The sequence below is a fragment of the Delphinus delphis genome, chromosome 5 (assembly GCF_949987515.2).
Source record: "Delphinus delphis chromosome 5, mDelDel1.2, whole genome shotgun sequence".
Taxonomy (NCBI): Eukaryota; Metazoa; Chordata; class Mammalia; order Artiodactyla; family Delphinidae; genus Delphinus; species Delphinus delphis.
This window is the reverse complement of record NC_082687.1, coordinates 34,335,927-34,350,857: the sequence shown is the minus strand read 5'-3', so window position 1 is coordinate 34,350,857 and position 14,931 is coordinate 34,335,927. Positions and strand designations below refer to the sequence as shown.

General features: G+C 37.2%; 2 protein-coding genes across 2 annotated transcripts; both read right to left on the bottom strand.

Moving 5' to 3' along the window:
* Positions 1-6,778: 6,778 nt before the first annotated feature.
* On the bottom strand, positions 6,779-8,669 carry LOC132426237 (F-box only protein 22-like). The gene is given in 4 exon segments (XM_060013154.1): positions 6,779-7,681; positions 7,684-7,820; positions 7,889-8,073; positions 8,637-8,669. Coding segments are annotated over 4 exon segments (1,104 nt in total). The 3' UTR covers positions 6,779-6,932.
* A 3,205-nt stretch (positions 8,670-11,874) lies between these two features.
* On the bottom strand, positions 11,875-13,029 carry NPY2R (neuropeptide Y receptor Y2). The gene has a single exon (XM_060011656.1). The coding sequence runs from the start codon at positions 13,027-13,029 to the stop codon at positions 11,875-11,877; it is 1,155 nt and encodes a 384-aa protein (XP_059867639.1).
* Between the last annotated feature and the right edge of the window lie 1,902 nt (positions 13,030-14,931).

Sequence of the window (14,931 nt, the reverse complement as noted above, 5' to 3'; positions counted from 1 at the left end):
TTTCTATTTCATTTATATCTGCTCTGATCTTTATGATTTCTTTCCTTCTGCTAACTTTGAGGGGTTTTTTTGTTCTTCTTTCTCCAGTTTCTTTAGGTGTAAGTTTAGGCAGTTTTTTTGAGAGATTTTTTCTTGTTTCTTGACGTAGGCTTGTATAGCTATAAACTTCCCTCTTAGAACTGCTTTTGCTGCATCCCATAGGTTTTGGATCATCGTGTTTTCATTGTCATTTGTCTCTAGGTATTTTTTGATTTCCTCTATAATTTCTTCAGTGATATCTTGGTTATTTAGTAATGTAGTGTTTAGCCTCCATGTGTTTGTTTTTTTTACATTTTTTCCCTGGAATTCATTTCTAATCTCATAGTGTTGTGGCCAGAAAAGATGCTTGATATGATTTCAATTTTCTTAAATTTACTGAGGCTTGATTTGTGACCCAAGATGTGATGTATCCTGGAGAAAGTTCCATGCTCACTTGAGAAGAAAGTGTAATCTGCTGTTTTTGGATGGAATGTCCTATAAATATCAATTAAATCTATTTGGTCTATTGTGTCATTTAAAGCTTGTGTTTCCTTATTTATTTTCATTTTGGATGATCTGTCCATTGGTGTAAGTGAGGTGATAAAGTCCCCCACTATTATTGTATTACTGTTGATTTCCTCTTTTATAGCTGTTAGCAGTTGCCTTATGTATTGAGGTGCTCCTATGTTGGGTGCATATATATTTATAATTGTTATATGTTCTTCTTGGATTGATCTCTTGATCATTATGTAGTGGCCTTCCTTGTCTCTTGTAACATTCTTTATTTTAAAGTCTATTTTATCTGATATGAGTATTGCTACTCCAGCTTTCTTTTGATTTACATTTGCATGGAATATCTTTTTCCATTCCCTCACTTTCAGTCTGTATGTGTCCCTAGGGCTGATGTGGGTCTCTTGTAGACAGCATATAGATGGGTCTTGTTTTTGTATCCATTCAGCAAGCCTGTGTGGTTTGGTTGGAGTATTTAATCCATTCACATTTAAGGTAATTATCGATATGTATGTTCTTATTACCATTTTCTTAATTGTTTTTGTAGGTCCTTTTCTTCTCTTGTGTTTCCCATTTAGAGAAGTTCCTGTAGCATTTGTTGTACAGCTGGTTTGGTGGTGCTGAATTCTCTTAGCTTTTGCTTGTCTGTAAAGCTTTTGATTTCTCCATCAAATCTGAGTGAGATCTTTGCCGGGTAGAGTAATCTTGGTTGTAGTTCTTCCTTTTCATCACTTTAAGTATATCATGCCACTCTCTTCTGGTTTGTAGAGTTTCTGCTGAGAAATCAGCTGTTATCTTATGGGAGTTCCCTTGTATGTTGTTTGTTGTTTTTCCTGTGCTGCTTTCAATAATTTTTCTTTGTCTTTGATTTTTTCCAATATGATTACTATGTGTCTCAGCATGTTTCTCCTTGGGTTTATCCTGTATGGGACTCTCTGCACTTACTGGACTTGGGTGGCTATTTCCTTTCCCACATTAAGGCAGTTTTTGAGTATAATCCCTTCAAGAATTTTCTCAGGTCCTTTCTCTTCTCGTTCTGGGACCCCTATAATGCAAATGTTGGTGCAGTTAATATTGTCCCAGAGCTCTCTTAGGCTGTCTTCATTTATTTTCATTCTTTTTTCTTTATTCTCTTCTGCAGCAGTGAATTCCACCATTCTGTCTTCCAGGTCACTTATCCATTTTTCTGCCTCAGTTATTCTGTTATTGATTCCTTCTAGTGTAGTTTTCATTTCAGTTATTGTATTGTCCATCTTTGTTTGTTTGTTCTTTAACTCTTCTAAGTTTTTGTTAAACATTTCTTGCATTTTCTCAATCTTTGTCTCCATTCTTTTTCTGAGGTCCTAGATCATCTTCACTATCATTATTCTGAATTCTTGTTTGGAAGGTTGCCTATCTCCACTTCATTTAGTTGTTTGTCTGGGGTTTTATCTTGTTCCTTCATCTGGTACATAGCCCTCTGCCTTTTCATCTTGTCTATCTTTCTGTGGGTGTGGTTTTTGTTCCACAGGCTGCAGGATTGTAGTTCTTCTTGCTTTTCATTAAAGTCTTTTTAGTGATTGGTGCCAGAACAATTAGATAAAGATATGAAAAATAAATAAATCCAAACCCAAAATTAATTGAGATGAATCATGGATGTGAAAGCTAAAACTGTAAAGCTTCTGGGAAAACAGAATATCTTTCTGGCCTTGGGGTAAGCAAATATTTCTCAGAGAGGATACAAAAAATACTAATGTTAAAAGAAAAAATGATCAATTGAATTTGATCAAAATTAAAAACTTTTATCACTTCCTGGGAAAAATCATTTGTGATACATGTATTTAGGAGAATATATCAAGTTTATGTTCAGTATATATCCAGAATTTATAGGGATCCACAATTCAATAAAAAACAAAAATATACAATTTTAAAAAATGTACAGTAGACATGAATAAAGAATAGACTTTTCCAAAGAAGATATATGAATGATGAATAGGTGTGATCAACATCATTTATCATCAGATAAGTGCAAATCGAAAGCACTATGGAATTTCCACTACAATGGAAAATATTTAAACATCTGACAACACCAAATGTTGCAAAAGTATGGAACAACTGGATCTCTCATATTTTTCAAGTAAGAGTGTAACCCCCATTTGAAAAATGTTTTGGCAGTTTCTTACATAAAGTTCACTATATATATATTCCATGACCTAGTAATTCTGCTGCTTGTATTTTCCTCAGGGACATAAAAATATATGTGCATGAAAAGACTTAGGAAAGAAAATTTATAGCAGATTTAGTCATAACAGCCAAAACCCTGAAATAACCCAAATGTCTATCAAGAGGAGAATGGATAAATAAATTGTAGTGTACTCACAAAATTGAACATGACCCAGTAATAAAGTAAAAATGAATGAATGTACAACAAATGGATGAATCTCCAAAGCATTATATTATGTAAAATAAGCCAGATATAAACAATATATAGTCTATGTTTCCATTTGTATGAAATTGAAGAATAGACAAAATTAATCTATGGCTTGCTATTGGAATAGGGTAGAGGTGATTGAAAATGAACATGAAGGATCTTTATGAAGTGATGAGAATCATCTATATCTTGATTGAGGTAAGTGGTTATATATGTGTATACACTTATCAAAATGCGTGGCATTATGTACCTAAATCTGTGCCTTTAACTGTAAATTTTACTTTAATTAAAATATAAAATGGTAGGGGTTTGACTGAGTGCTAGGGCTGGCTGGGATTTCAGCAGTGCTGCAGAAATTCAGTGAATATTCCAGTGAACTGGTACCAATTTGATGTAGGCAAACAGAAAACTACTGGGTGTCTTCTGCCCCTTTTCTTTAGAATGTTTTGTCTGCTTTTTCCCCTCCATGTCTCCCTCTCTCCATAGAAAGCACTCTCTCTCCTACACCTCATTCTGAATAGGGTGAAAATCAGGAAGTAATTATCACAAGAATTTTCTATTTTAAGCTTCAGTAAACTTATGTAATTATGTGTTGAATGAATGAACTCCCAGCTATTTAAAAAAACCCTGATAATTAATTAAAATGTTTTCTTCTAGAGAGTTATGAGAGCTTGCAGATAATTTTAACTAAAAGGATTGAGTGTTGCTGTCATGAGTATATGCAGTTTATATAAGGAGATACTTATCTAAGATTTTCCACCTTTGTCCAGGACCCTTCACTTAGCATTGCTCTCCACAGTGGTTCAGCTATTACTTTGCTCCTGCCTCCCTCTTATCTCACAGTTTCTGCTTCCTGGTTTGGTCCAGGCCCTGTTCAGATGCTGATGCTTAGTTCCATGACCCCTTTAAGACTGCTCCCTTGAAATCGGCTGTTGCTCTGACTCTCCAACTTTAAGCGTTGCCTGATGCAGATTCACCCACTGGTCTTCCCAGCATTATGGAGTATATTACATGCTCCTTGGAACCCTGTTCACCTCACTTGTCCTTCCAGCCAATCTCTGTCAGTAGAAAACAGAACTGGAGAGGAGGACAACAGGAGAAAACTCATGAGAGGGACTTACGCTTGCGAATAACAGAAGATATTGTAAAGAACGCTATTAATTGTTGAGTTTTCTGCAAGGACAACATAACTCTGTTGTACAGTCATACCTGTAAAAATGTGCTGGTGGGCAAAGTGTAATCAGTAAGAGATGTTGAATAATCTATCAGTACAAGTGATTAGCACTAATAGCAAAACTCTAAGCTCAAGGTATATGCTCAACTATGTTTTTGCATAGCACCACATCACAATATCAAAAGTTCCAAAATTCCATTAGTATACTTTAAATTATATCCACTAGAAGAAAAAAAAGCTGCTGGGACCTGTATTTTAATGAATACTCATGACTATAATCATCTGTTTCATGTTGTCTTGGAATGTAATGACAGTTATAAGTAATTCTCATGAGGTCCTCCTAGGTAAGGAATGCCTACATCTAATTTTAGACATTTAAGCTAAACATCAGAAAGTAAATGTAAAATCCTTATAATGGAGACAAACCAGGTTTGTATATCTCCTGTGGAGCTTTAGAGGTCATAAGCTATTAAGTGTACTGTATCTGTCCATTTGTGGCTTTTTGTGCCTTTGACAAAAGCTGTTTACATGGAGTTGTCCTTGTAGTAGTAAGTAGGAAGATTTTACTTCCAGTAAATTATTTTTCCTGGAACAAAAAGGCAGAAGAAATCCTTCAGTGTCAAACCTCTCTTATTATTACTTCAGTGAATCTAAAATTACATTATCTCTGTTCCCCTAGACCCTGTTGTTACATCCCTCAATATGGTCAAGTCTGATGGGATCCAGATATAATTGTAGATCTATTTTGAGTGATGGTATTTGGCTCCAACTTAATGTACACAGTGCACTCAGCAGTCCTGACTCTAAATACATCCACTGAATCCACTTTTCTCTTCCCTTCAATTGCATTCTCAAAACAAGACTCCGATTTTCTTCTATCAGAGAACAGGAATAATTGCACAATAGATCTATGTGTACTTAGAGGCTGATTGTAGCTTATTCTATCCTAATAGATGACATTTTTAAATGTGTTGATGTTCAAAATGATAAGCACCAGTATGATATGTATCATCTTCGATTATCAACTGGTTGGTAACTCTCACCAAGGAGCTTTTATGCAGAACAGCTTATATCCAAATTATTTTTGTTCACATTCCAAAATGCATTCCCCCACTGTCTTCACCCTGTCCTACCCACAGGCCACTGGTAAATACTTTCACAGGGCCCTGGTAGGAATTGTGTGTCATATGGAAAAAGGTTAATAACCACTGTTACATAGTTGGATGGTTTATAAACAGGCAATATACAATATCGAATGATAGTGTACATCATCGTGATTTTGTTTGTAATTAAATGTGTGTATTTGTGCATATATACATATCTGTACTTTTTTTTTTTACGATGTGTGTTACTTTCCTATGAGAAGGGCAAAAAACAAATTTAAAATCTTCAATTGCTTTTTCTTTGTTTCTTTTGAAGATAATGCAGCATGTTTAAATTTTAATGTGACAACTCACACCTGTAGCATATGTGGTGTTTTGCAAGTAATTTGTTAAAGTGTTTAAACTTCGTAATGATTTTTTTATAAAGGAGAGTAGATTCAGGGTTAGTCATTTCTGTTTACTTCCATTCACTTACACATTCACCAATTAAAAAGAAAGAGTTGGAGTTACAGATAACATGTGAATGTCATAACTCACAGTCTTTCCTATAAACTCTTCCATACCCAGGAAAACTTGTAAAGTATATGGACATCTGACCAGTGTACCAAGGCAGAAAAAGGTCAGTGATCTAACAGACAGGTGTCTTTTATAAATCTTCACAAATCAACCCTTAGTAACCCTTTGTTAAATAAAACTCCTACCTTTGTTTAATGTCATAAGACATAATCATGAAGATGTTTGTATTCTCCACTATTTTTGTGTTTCTTTAGACTTTGTTTTCTTAAGGAAAAGTAAACTCTTTATCTTTTGTTGCCTTATAATTTAATATTTCATCTCATGAACTTGAAAATTTTAAAATTATTTTCTCCCTGAAACACCATTTCCTTTGCTCATCCTAGGAGGCTAACTCAGAATGTATATCCTTGTGTGGTTTTTAGATTGTTGTTTTTAAAGTCTTGGTATAAATCTTTCTTCCTCCTTTCCAAAATGGTCTTTACTGGTACTTTACTCCTTAGTCCACCTGTACTAATAGGCCAGTTTTAAAGAGTATCTTTTTTTTTTTCTGTTGCAATTTCTTTATTGAGGGAAAAGGAAAATTTTTTTCCTTATAAGGTAATAAAATACTGATTAGTCTTGGCAATTTATTTGACTAAGCAACTTTAGAGTACTAAAACAAAAATAGTTCTTTAACATTTATCAAATAAGTAAGAAGTCAGCAATTTGTTACAGCTTCTGAAAAAAATGGTAAAATTGTAAAGCAGAGAAAAATTTCCCAAGCCATCTGTGTATTTTTCTCCTTTATTAAGGGAGAAAAATATCTTCATGAGTCTGCTGAAAGATCATCTAACATTGCAGAGGTAGTCCTGGAATGTCTTAAATCTCCTTTCTGTTGATGAATCCTTTTTCAGTCTTCCTATGCAGAAGACTATTTAAAGTCCTATCACACAGCAGCTACATATCTGGTGCAGTATAGCCATAATTGGTTCACTTGTGCCTGATGCAAAAGCTCTCAACTCCCGGTCTTGCATTACATTATGTACAAACTTGTCCTTCATCTAATATATTAAAAACTACCAAATAATCTTCAGAATGTCAAAGCTACAAAACAGATACATATAAAGTTTTTTGTTTGTAATATACATATCCCAAGTTTCCATTTTCTGGAAAAGACAGAACCCAAAAGTTATACATTGTGAAAGCCACTTTACAGGTGGCTTTATTTAGATGACCCAAGATGAATTAGTGCCATTATTGTTGTATAGCTGTGAAATAGATCATCATCCTTTACCTCATTACATTTCTTCAATATAAAGTTTCCAGTGACTATGCGATCACATCCAATTTCTCCATTTCCAAAGAAGCCAAATAAAGGAACACTAGGAGAAAACTTTCTAAATGCATCAGCCTCCACATTCCCCTTGTCTCTATAATACTGAAAGCCCCTACCAACACACGCAAACATGAAGCCAATGGTATTCTGCTCTGGAATGTTGGCTGCTTTGAGGCGCTGCATCGCAGCCTCAGCAGTCTTCTCGTCATTGACATCCTCATTGAGAAGCACTGTGGCACTCTGGATACGATGTCCACTAAATGATAGTCCAACCACACCGGTGGCATCAATATCCAGAGGGGTCTTTTCAGAGGTCAGCGATGCCAGGTTGTCCACCTGGCCTCCAGCCAAGATGACATTCATATCACTGAAAGTGCTCACTACATGCTGCAGATAATTATTGGCTCCCACTTTACAACAATTATAGCCAAATACAAGGACCACACGAAGCTCAGGGTTATCTAAAAGACCTACTTCAGTGAGTTGATGCCTTTCTAGTGTTAATTTCTTTGGATCCATAATAAAATGAAAGGGTTTTATTTTTATTCCTTCAATTTGAGGAAATAATAGAGCAAAACCAGATTCTCCAATTTCTATTTCCTGAGGTGGATTGCTACTTGATCCCATTGGAGTCACTCAAGCTTTTCAGCTACCACGCGGACCAAGCAATGCTCCTCCAGGTGGCCGGCAATCGCCAAGCGCGCGGAGATCCAGGTCACACTCCGATGGGTTCGCAACACTCTGCGCACACACTCCCTCCATAAGCGACACACGCTGGGGACGCAAACGCACAAAGGGCTGTGAACGGACGTTCACTTCCCTCTCTCCCGCGGCTCACAAACCACCGGCCCCCACCACCCATTAGCGCAACTGCAGGAGATTCCTGCGGGATCCAAAGTCCCCGGGAGGGGGAGGCGTCGGGCGCCGGTTCGGAGGGAGAGCCGGGGGCAGAGAAAACCTGGCTCCTCTGGGAAAGGTCCCCGGGAGCACTACGGCCGGGCTTAAAGAGTATCTTTAACACATTGGCCTGGATAAGAGAAAAAAGGCATAGTTAACTTGCATCACTGCAACTCTGAAGAACCCAGAGGTACAGAGAAGGAGAAAATGTGGTTGCAACTAGAAATTGCACCATTTGGGCAGTTCTCAAGATTGCCAGATTGTTGGACAGCAATTAAGCACCATATTCTCCATTCAAAGCTCTTGCCTGTATTGTAGGGTCTGGAAACCTAAGAACTACATTTCCCCAAATCCCTGCCAGCAAGGCTTGAGTTATATTTCACAAGTGAGAGATACTCACATGAATTTTGGAAAGCAGAAGAGAAACAAAAGACATTACTGAGTCTATGGGAGGGATGAGCAGGAGAGTGGCTTTAGCAGGAGGCAATAACATTTTCACAGATAAATTTATGCTTATTCCTGTGTATTGTCCACATTGCTGCTGTAGGTATTCGTTGTGGTTTCCTGCAATTTTGCACTTCCTTGTTTCCTCAATGTCAGTGGAGGCTTTTCCTAACTTTCACTTTTCCAGTTCCTCCAATGGTTTTGCAAGATTTTAATTTCCTGTATTAAATGACTTTTTACTGGAAATACCTGTGATCGCTTCTCCTTAGCTATCTGAATCATGACTAATAGACTTCATTGGCTGCTACATGCTTCCCTTGTACAAGGTTCTAGATAATTCTGAGTGAGCCATAAGTGGAATCTATTTATAGAGCTCCTTCAACTATGCCAATGTCTATCCTTAATGGCCTTCAAAAAATAAAGCCAATCTAATCTTGAACAAATATGCACCTTTACTGGATTCCAGCATAGCTAAAACCTTACTTTTCTACAAGTTGTATGATAAAGATGGTTTCCTATCGTGTAGCTTATCATTTACATCCTTATGGATGTATCTTCAAATCTGCTTTAATATTTACTTGACTCATCAATTCAATTTCCTTGATGGATATTTACTGAGCACTTACTTGGTGCCAGGAACTGCAAGTACCTGTGATAACACAATGATTAAAACAGTCCTGGTCCCCTGCCTTCATATGCTCCATATGTAGCAAAGATTGGAAAAAGAGAGACTCTGCAAGGGGTAAAACATATAGGTACAACGAGGTACTATACATCCTTCCAAGTCATAGAAAGATTTTGGCATAAGAATGATGAGGGGAAAAGTGATTTGATAAAATTTGAGTTTTTTGAAAAATCACTTGGCTAGTGGGCAAAGTTGGATTGGATAGGAAAATGATGAGATATAGAAAGAACAATTAGGAAGTTGCTACATTAAACCAGTTGAGAGATATAGGGGTCTAGGGAGATAATCACCGCCTGAACTATGGTGGGGAGTACAGGGATGGAGAAAAGTGAATTGATTCAAGAAACATCTAGGAATCAACACAAAATGTGAGAATTAATTGGACATGTGTTATAAAGAGACAGAAGAGACAAGAGTGACTCCAAAGTGCTTACACTTTTGGGAACTGGGTGGATAGCAGTGTCATGACTGGGACAGGCAATACAGGGAAACAAAGTGGAGGTGGGGTGGGGTGTGGATCAAAATGGCAGGTTCTGACTTAGACACACTGGGTTTGATCTGCTGGTGAGAAACTATGTGGGCACGTCAAGTGGGCTGATAGAGGTTTGACGTCCAGAAGAAAGGTCAGGTCTGAAAATAGAGGTATATTCAGGCATTGTCAGAATATGGTTTATATCTGCAACCACAGGAATGAGTACATTGACTCAAGTTCATGTACAGACTGGAGAGAGCACTAGACTAACTGTGCAGGAGCCACCATGATTTCCCTTTCTTTAGTTGTGTCAAAGGCTATCTCATCTTGGACAGGAACTCTGACATAAATTAACACACATTTCTCTAATTTCCTAAATTCTTTTTATTCAATAGATAAAATCACTACATAAAAGACATTTTATTAATGAGTTAACATAATTAATTAGATCACAAGTATTAATTGGATTCTAATAATTTACTATGACAACAGGTGATACAGTAGCATGCACATTTCCTACAGTGTAAGAATTCTCCAAGAGGAAAAAAAATCTTTGAGCACAATTATCTATTAGCATCTTAAGCAAAGTAACTGCTATTTAAAAGACAAAAAGCTTCTTCTGGGACAGTTACGCCAAGTCCAAGAGAAAAATGAATTATTCAATTATATGTTACAGATATACATTATTTGTCAACTTCTTATTCAGTCTTACACTTAATCTAACTTCCATTGTTTTCATTCTTTTTCAGTATTCCAAAAGTGCAGTCTACTTCAAGACCAGTCTTTTATTTCTAGCATGAAAATAATTCAGTAAGAGCCATAATACGAATTTTAAATGTATCCATAAAATAAGTTGCTCCTGTTCACAAAGTTAATGTTTATAACTAAATGCAACAGTCATGCTGAATTTACTTAAAATTTAAGGAATCTATTCACAAATTCAGTCATACTTATAAAAAATATGATTACAATGAAACCTCATTAACAACATTCAAAGAAGTACAGCTATTTTAATATCTCAATTATTTTTCATGAATGTAATAGGGTTTTAAGCATCTTTGGTTGGATAATATTGAAATAAAAATTGTATTCACAAAATCATTATAAGAAAAGTATTACAGCATCTATGTTCCACTATTTATAGGTAAAATTTTATTATGTATATATTCAGAAGTTATCCAAAAATATAGCTAATTATTTTGAAAGGAGGATAACTTATGTTGAAACTGGTCCAAACTGAACATTTTTAAAGTGGAATGAATGTAATGTTTTTAATAGTTCTTACCAGATGGGTTCCATTTTGATGAAATTACATTGTTTTATGAATCATGAATGGGTCCATGGAAGATGAATTTCAAAAGTAAATAATAATAACACTGCAGTAAACACATTAGAGTATGTACCTGTGCAAAAACTGCTTACAAATAACCGCAAAATGCCACAAAACTATCTCCTAATCTGATTTAATTTTTAGTGAAGACAAATTCAGCTCCAACATAGGAGTAAAATGTGTTCAAAAAGTTACAATTAGCAATGATTAAAAGTATTGTGTGGCATGCTTACTTGTTATTCAAATAGTAACTATACAAAGCAGGGACAAGTTGAAATGAGAAGTTAAATGATGGTTTACATTTCTCTGAGAATTTCAGCCTTTGATTCTAAGTTGAAGAAACTTTTCATTAAATGTGCATTTGGTTTTAAAAAACAATTGGCTAACTGGGTGGTAAAGATTCCCCCCATCATTTGCCAAAACACTAATTACATAGAAAATTTCAGTTTATTTCCTTGAAGTCATTCAAATAGTTGGTAACATTTACCTGCAGTGTTCTCTGATGGTTTTAGTCCATAGGAAGAATAACAAAAAGGCAAAATACAATAGAGAAGAGTCTGTGGCTTTCTAGGGAAATTGGTGTTGGCAGCCTTTTCATCAGATGAGGGGGGAGCAGTGAATTATACGTCATCCCCGTTCTATGCCCTAATGTGATTTTAAAGTCAACTTTTTTACCCACCACCTCTTAGCAATGCTGATAACACCAACTCCTTGTTCATGTTTCCTTCACTCTGGGAAACAGTCAAAACCATTTCTCTCTGCTTTTATTCATAATTCAACCTACAATCTAAGCAACTGTAAGCAAACTTTTGTTGCCTTGTCTTTGAATTTGAGTGTTTTTACTAGACTCTGACAACCAGTTTTCCATGAATTACACTGCAGATGCTTCCATTCAGATGCTTCCTTAAAATGGGAAATGAGGATGCACCTGCACACCCCACTCAACCAGGTTTACAGCTCTGGTCAGAATTCATCCATATATTTTCACATGGCAGTTGCCTTAGACGTTGGTAGCCTCTGTGAAAGAATCATTAGGACCATTGTTCTCTGTGGTTTCCAGGTTCTTTTTAGCCTTGAATGTCACAGATACCTCGGAGTGAATGGCGTCTAACCTCTGCTCACAGCGGAAGGCTGAGAGGAAAGCTTTTCTGTAGTTGCTGTTCATCCAGCCATAGAGAAGGGGGTTGGCAAAGGTGGAGCACATGGCAATGATGTGGAACACAGTGAAGATAAGTTTGTACTCCTTCAGGTCCAAGACTTTGTTGTCAATGTCGACAGCAAGTTGGAAGGCATGGAGCGGCAACCAGCTGACTGCAAATACCACCACCACACACACCAGCATTTTGGTGGTTTTTTGCCTCCGCTGATGGTAGTGGTCATTAGCAGCTCCAGGGGTGACATGGTTCTTAAGTTTACTCCAGATACGAATATAGGAAACAGAGATGATGCCCAGAGGCAAAGCATACAGGATTAATAAGGAAGAAAGACTGTAGACAGTGCCATAGATGCTCTTCTCCTCACCAGGCCACTTCTCAGTACAGGCCACAATCTCAAAGTCTGGAATAATCTCAATCAGTGAATACTCCCGGAAGATGGCCAGGGGGCTTGCTAGCAGGGCACTGATGCCCCAAGCCAAGCCAATAATCAAGAAGCTGATTCGCTTGGAAATCTTGCTCTCCAGGTGGTAGACAATGCAACGATGCCGGTCCAGGGCAATTACTGTCAAGGTGATGGTGGACACTTGTACTGCCAGGCCCTGGGCATAAGGCACCAAGTGGCATAGGACGGGACCCATTTTCCACTCCCCCATTAAGGTGTAGGTAAGTGTAAATGGTAAGCACAGGGTGTTCACCAGAAGATCCGCCACAGCCAGATTGGCAATAAAAAAGTTGGTTACTGTACGCATGCTCTTGAATTTGATCACCACATGGATCACCAAGGAATTGCCAATCACCCCAAGCAAGATGATGGAGCAATAGGCCAATATAAGGACGATCTGTACCTCAATCAGCTTCGTGCTGTCTATAAGCTCCGGCTCAGAGTTAGGGGCCAGCTCCCCTCTAGGAGTGGTGTGCCCTGGACCGAACTGCTCCACTTTCATTTCTTCCACTGTCTGGTTCTCATCAGCCTCTGCACCTAATGGGCCCATTTTCATCAACTAGCACAAGAATCTACAATTTAAAAAATGAACAAATATGGAACGAGGAAAACTCAAGGGTGCAAGGAATATCACAAATGGGTTGGTTTCATTTTGGTTGGGGCTCAAAGTACCTGTCCTCTGATCCCTAAATTTGCATATAGTAGAACATTTCAATAAAGTGGACCCTTAATAGGTCTATTCACAAATATTGATGAATTAAATCAGATCCCTGAAATGTATATTATGAAGGCAAAATGTAATGTCTATAGTATAGACACAATTCCTTTGTGAATGCGACCAAATTGATTCAATCCATTTTAAGTGAGATGGATATTACAAACATTATCAATTAATTTTATAACTGCTATAAATTCATCAAATTAATTTTAAGGTAGATAAAGTTTGCTTCAATATCTTGACTGTTTTACATTTATAAATATAGCAACTAATTGCACAGAAAAGAGACAAATATTAAAATCCTTTGCCTGGTGCTTGGACTTTAGGAGCATAAAATATTTAAGATAAACTGAGCAGATTCTGTTTCATAGCCAGTTTTTCTAATGTAGGGATTAGCGTTAAAAATAGGTAGGCTGTGTAAAACAGCAGCTTTTTTTATGATCTGAAATAAACTTCCTACCTGACATACAGCAGAATCCTACATAGGAACTGTATGAAAATATGTCCAATCTGAATTTCATCTCTAATCCCTGAATACAAAAGTTTTAACACCTTTCTTTTCTAGTCACCCACCTCAACCTCAGAATCCTTCTGTGTGCCCTACTTAGGTCAATACTATCCTCATTAATTAAGCCACGTAAAGCTAAGAAGCAGGTAACTACACAGGCTTTTTCATCTCCTTTAGCCCACATGTTTAAGAGAACCCTCAGACTATTCTTAAATATCTCTCCCAATGGTCCTCTTATTTCTACCACGTTAATTTTGTCCTTCTTGATTTCTTACTGTAATAACTCTAATAGTTGTCTAACTTATCTCCCTTTTCCCTATCCTTCCTTTCTTCATTTCTTTCCTCATTCATTCATTCATTCACTTAACTAATATAATTAAGCATCTACTAAATGCCAGAGGTGGCTCCACTCTCATGATGCTTATACTTATTCAAACGTGCATTCAGCAAGTATTTAAAACCCACTGTCAGGAATTAGGATTTGTGCTGGGGGAAAAAACAACAGGATAGTGCCCCTACTCTAAAGCTCTTACATTTACTGAATAGAGCATACTCTGACATTAAAGTGTTTTTTCTGAAATTCAGATGTGATCACTTCATTTCCCCAACATCTCCAAATTGCTTCAAATAATGCTAATCAGTTTCTAATATAAAGTTACCTTCTCAAGTCTATAAAAACATCCGGAGCCCAACATCATAATGGTAGTACTTTTTGAATATGCTCATAATGAAAAAAGGCTGCCACCATTAATTCAGAACCTCTTTGAAATGAATTTGTTTTTTATTAATCATAATCACATCTACCTACATTGGTAGGTGAGTCATATTTATTCATGCCACAGACAATGTCTGGCTGAGTCTGTTTGCTCAGCTCCATTCTTCCCCTGATGCTGGAGGGCTGACTCTTGTTGACCATATTTCCAGGTGCCCAGGACATTGGGATGCTGGCTGCACTTGGCCAACAGGAGGCACTGGCAGGTAACTAGGAGGCAGGAGGAAGGGAGAATCCAGAAGCCACTGTACTCTTCTCCCTCCCTCTCTCCTCTTACCAGTGCCTCAGCCATCCCTCTATGGCTGGCTCCCACGGGAATGGCCTGCAGTGATTTTGTTTCCAGTGGAGGCACAAGGTCCCTGGATTAAGTCATACTGCTTTTTCCCTGTGTCCCTCTATCTGGAGGTAGTAATGATTCTTTGCTCTTGCTAATCCCTGTGTGGCCTCAACATCCTCTGCT